The sequence below is a fragment of the Callorhinchus milii genome, unplaced genomic scaffold, assembly GCF_018977255.1.
Source record: "Callorhinchus milii isolate IMCB2004 unplaced genomic scaffold, IMCB_Cmil_1.0 Scaffold1064, whole genome shotgun sequence".
NCBI lineage: Eukaryota > Metazoa > Chordata > Chondrichthyes > Chimaeriformes > Callorhinchidae > Callorhinchus > Callorhinchus milii.
The window spans coordinates 17,044-21,762 of NW_024705805.1; the positions used below are offsets into that span (position 1 = coordinate 17,044).

The window sequence follows — 4,719 nt, forward strand, 5'->3', positions numbered from 1 at the left end:
ATCCTCTAAAGCGCCTTGAGATGTCTCGAAAAATGGATGTGGGGTATTTAGTTCCTTAATTTGCTGCTATTTTCAATGTCACAGTTCCAGAGAAAGCGCCCGCAAGTAAATCAACAATGATTATTATTATTATGATTGGCCGCCGCGTTCGCCCACAAATATGCGGTCAATTCACTTTACAGTGTGTCCCGTGAAGCGCTTTGGGATGTCCTCCCGACGTGAAAAGCGCTATGTGAAATGCAAGGATTATTATTGCTATTATTAATACATTAATCTCAGACGGTAACTCTGAGTCTGGGTGGGTTTTAGGGTTGGTGGGCGGGGTGGGTGTGTGTGGGTGGGTGGTGGTGGGCGGGCGGGCGGAGCAGTGGGATTGACCGGGACTCTCTAGGCTTGTTGGGACGCTTGTTGCGGACGGGGACGGGGAAAATATCGTTTAAATTTCATGCCGCGAGGGAGAAGGGGGGAAAAACGGGACGTGAAAGTAGATTTGCCAATCGCAGGTCATTCCTTCTTCGCTTCACACAAATGCTTAAAGGAAACCCTCGTAAACAGTTCGGTTGGCCCTGCGGTTCACGTCAAGCGCCGCCCGCGTTCCGGGTCTCTCTTAACAATGAGCGATCCTCGCCTTCGGGACAAGGCCTTCGGGACCACGTCTTCGAGAACGTCTCCGAAGGCGGACGCGCCCTGAAGCGAATGGGCCGCGCGTTGCGTGGGCGGAACCCGTCGGCTCACCGACGCGCGGGCCGCGGCGTCCCGCGAACGGCCGCGGGCTGAGCCGCCAAATCGTCAAGCCGTTATTTTTTTTTTTAAGCTGAGCTTCGTTTCGAAGGGGTTACTAACCCCCACCGAAGAAAGGCGATCCCAAGTGGATCCGATGGTGAAGCTGTGGCCGCTTCGAGACGTCCCTTCGAGACGTCGCCCGCCCGCTTCGCAGGGTGCGGGCGCTCGCCTCGCCTCGCCAGCGAGGGGGACCCGGGCTCGATTCCCGGGCAGGTCAGGGCGAAACCTCAGGCGAGTTTCCACCCGCGAGCCCCGGGCTGTTGGTCGGTTGGCGGGATCACTTTTTCCGGGAGTGGTACTAACCCCTTCCAAATAATAATACTCATAATAATAATAACTCGGTCACTCGGTCCACCACTGTTTGTGGGACGTTGCCGCGCGCCGTCGGCCGCCGCGTTCGCCCACAAAACACATACAGCCAATTCACTCGACAGTGTGTTCTGTGAAGCGCTTTGGGATTGTCCTCCCGACGTGAAAAGCGCTATATAATAATAATAATAATAATAATCCTTGCATTTGATATAGCGCTTTTCACGTCGGGAGGACGTCCCAAAGCGCTTCACAGAACACACTGTAAAGTGAATTTGTGGGCGAACGCGGCAGCCAATTGCGCACAGCGACGTCCCACAAACAGTCGTGGATTGAAAATGACCAATTTTATTATCGTTTTGTTTTTTTGGAGGGATTATATTGCATATCAAATGCAAGAATTATTATTATTGTCATCATTATTATTATTATTATTTCACCTATTGATGCTGGACTGAAACTCACAGGTGAGGGAGTTTTCGTTTTAAATACTTGAAGCATGAGAGGTAGACTTGGGAGGGAGAGCGGGAGGGAGGGAGGGAGGGCTTTGTGTGACGTTCAGCTACAGTCGAACATCTGGTTTGGTTTTTTTTAAACGGTGGGTGGGTTTTTGCGTCAGCGTAAAAGGCTTGACGCCCCTTTCCGTGACGCTTCAAAAGGGCTTGAGCTTGGGGGCGCTGGCCACAGAGTCTTCCGGATTTGAGGTGGAAGGTCTCCCTCTGGTCGCTCGGCAATCGCTTTCTCCGGAGGTCTGACCGCTCGCGTATCGGGAAGAATGAGGTTTCAACTCGTGCTCGGATCTTTGCTCCTGCTGTTCGTCGCCTACGGTGAGCCCTCGTTTGTTTGGCGTCCGAAAAACGCAGACGAACGCTTTGAACGCACCGCGTTTCTGGGTCAAATATCTGATGTTTTGATCCTTTCTCCGCCCGCGCCCGCGCGCGAGGCTTCGACGCGCGTCCAGACGACAATAATAATAATAATAATCCTTGCATTTGATATAGCGCCCTATGGCGTCGCCAAGACGGCTCCAGGACATGCAAAGGCGCTGTTTCAAATGCGAGGATTATTATTATTATTGTTATTATTATTGAGAGAATATACTGTAAAGCGAATTGACTGTAACAGCTCGTGGGCAGAAAGTTTATCGGGTCCGACACAAGCAGATCAGGGATAAAATCTGCCGCCCTCCTACTTAAAAAAAATAACTCTATCCACTCGTTGGGCTCTTGGTAAGTTCTTTCAGTGTTAATCTTACTATTTGATGGTCCTCTTTTCCATTGAGAGCCATAATCCGGATACACAATCAGCAGAAAGAAGTTGAGGCAGATATCATTTTCGCATTCCAGTCGCATACCTTCAGAAATCAGCGCGAAAAAACGCCCACAAAGAGATTTTGTATTAAAAAGCTCCCCCCCAAAAAAAATATTCCCGCAGTGTAAGGAAAGTTAATGTTAACAGGAAGTTGGCAACTTTCACGCAGCAGCGACGGACAGCACTCGTTCACCGGGCGTTACGATAATAATAATAACCCTCGCGGTTGATACGGCGCCTGATCACTTCTTCGAGACCTCTCCAAGCGCTTCACGGATACACAGCAAGGCGTAGTGACTGCGTTTTGCGGGCGAAACGAGGCAGCCAATTGCGCACGGCGACGTGCCCGCAGACAGTCGCGGAATGAGTCACCAAAATAATTATTATGTCCGTGTTATCCCCGGGAAAGCAATCCGCCCTAATCGACTGCTTACTTGCTGGGTAAACAGAGGCGTGTGTGTGTGGGTGTGCGCGCGCGCGCGTGTGTGTGTGGAGTTAGGAAACTTGCCCAACGTTTCGCCCTGACCCGCCTGGGAATCGAACCCACGTCCCCTTTCGCTTGCCAGGCGAACGCTCTAACCGCTGCGCGATAGGACTCCGCCGCGACTTGACTACTGTGGGGCTGAGCATCAGAACATGACCTGACTTTGCTCTGCGTGTTTTCCAACGTACAGGAGCCGGCTTGACATGCTTCAACTGCATCATATCTACCAGCAAATGCATCTCCGGTGCCAAGAATTGCACTGGCGGCAAAGTCTGCTATGAGAGGGTCGGCAAAATTAGTAAGTCGCGTTTTTTTAACCGATACTTTATGCGCAAAACGCTGGCGGGGCGTCTCACGGTGTTTCGCGGGGTGTACCTTGAAACGCAGCGACTGTCGTTTGGAAGCGAGCCAACTCGTGCGAAGCGGCGTTCCACGGATAGTCAATGGGAGTGACCGATTTCTAGTGGAGGGAGTTGTCGGCCGGGACACCAGTGGAAACTCCCTGTGCTGCTCGAAGACCTTTAACGTCTACCTAAACAGGCGGGCAGACGGGAGCCCGGGTCAATATCCCATCCGAAGGACAGCAGCGTAATCTTAATCCTTAACCCTTGCACTTGACGCAGCGCCTTATCGCGTCTTCCAGACGTCTCGCGAAGCGCCACACGGACGACGCTGTCAAGTGAATTGACTGTGTGTTTTGCGGTCGAAAGGCGGCAGACAATTATCCCACAATTATCCCTCCCTCTCTCCCTCCCTCCCTCCCTCCCTCCACCACTTGTCCAGCCCTCCGCTCGAGCGACCAATTTATTAAGGTGCTGGGTGTTTGACTTCTGAGCTTCTAAATTGTGCGTTTCTATATTTACAGAGTCCTACGCGGTGTACACGTCAGGATGCATTGAAAGAAGTAGCTGCAACAAGAACTTTCAGGAAAGCTTGTTCGGCGTTACAGTGTCACTGAACACCACGTGCTGCGAAAGAGACCTGTGTAACGGGGGCTCGGGTATCAGAATGCCTCTCCTGACTAGCGTGGCTCTGGCCATCGGCTGGCTGGCTTACCTGGTGTAAATCCGAGGCCTAACCCCCCACCCCACTCTCACTGGGGCTCTGCAACGCAAACACTTCGGACCTCAACTCTCTGGGCTTGCGGGACGCTGGGCGGCTTGGGTGGCGGGCGGGCGGGCGGGATGTGGAAGTAGGATTTGCCCACTCGATGCTCGCGAGTTTAAGTTATTCCTGCTTTCGATTGGGAAATAGTTAAGGGAAAGCTTCGGGGGGAAAAAAAAAGCTTCGCTCTTCCTGCGGCGCGCGCTTCGGCCTCCGACGCTTTGAGAGAGGCGCCGCCGCGCAAATGCTACTTGTTGTCGTTGTTGTTGTGGTGATCACGGATTCGTGACGGGACTGTTCCGCGGCGACGGCCGAGGCCGTGTAAATCTCTTACGGGTTCGCTGAAGTAGAAATAGTAGCTGAAACATCTGCCTCTGGCGAGATTGACGAGCGCGACTCAATCTAGTCATTCCTTAGTAACTGTTACATGACATTGGTGTAATGAAATCACAGTGAGAATAAATGAGTCACTCGTCTGAGTGCTCCGATACGGCAATGCATCTGATTTTTTTTGCTTCTGCTCTCACAACCGTTCAAGGCGCCGAGGGGAAGGTGATTCTGCCCACAGGTAACCGCCTCCGGCAAACACGCAGCGGAGGGGAAGGGTTGGTCACTGCACAGATACATAGAGACATGGGGGTCCTGTAGCTCAGTGATCAGAGCGCTGGCTCGCGAGCCGGAGGGACCTGGGTCCGATTCCCGGGGCAGGTCAGGGCCAAATATCGGGC

The 4,719-nt window shown here is 52.7% G+C and overlaps 1 protein-coding gene across 1 annotated transcript; it reads left to right on the forward strand.

Annotated features, from left to right (window-relative positions):
• The first annotated feature begins 1,744 nt into the window (after nt 1–1,744).
• On the forward strand, nt 1,745–4,487 carry LOC103191542 (sperm acrosome membrane-associated protein 4). Its single transcript, XM_007912538.2, has 3 exons — nt 1,745–1,919; nt 3,078–3,185; nt 3,753–4,487. Exons 1-3 carry the CDS (start codon nt 1,868–1,870, stop codon nt 3,950–3,952), a joined length of 360 nt encoding a protein of 119 aa, XP_007910729.1. The 5' UTR covers nt 1,745–1,867; the 3' UTR covers nt 3,953–4,487.
• The last annotated feature ends 232 nt before the right edge of the window (nt 4,488–4,719 follow it).

What these genes read in the sequence shown, in the direction of transcription:
- LOC103191542 (XM_007912538.2), top strand. Translation starts at nt 1,868, where the DNA reads ATGAGGTTTCAACTCGTGCTCGGATCTTTGCTCCTGCTGTTCGTCGCC. An exon ending in CCTGCTGTTCGTCGCCTACG is followed by an intron (nt 1,920 to 3,077) that starts GTGAGCCCTCGT and finishes TCCAACGTACAG; the next exon opens with GAGCCGGCTTGACATGCTTC. An exon ending in TGAGAGGGTCGGCAAAATTA is followed by an intron (nt 3,186 to 3,752) that starts GTAAGTCGCGTT and finishes CTATATTTACAG; the next exon opens with AGTCCTACGCGGTGTACACG.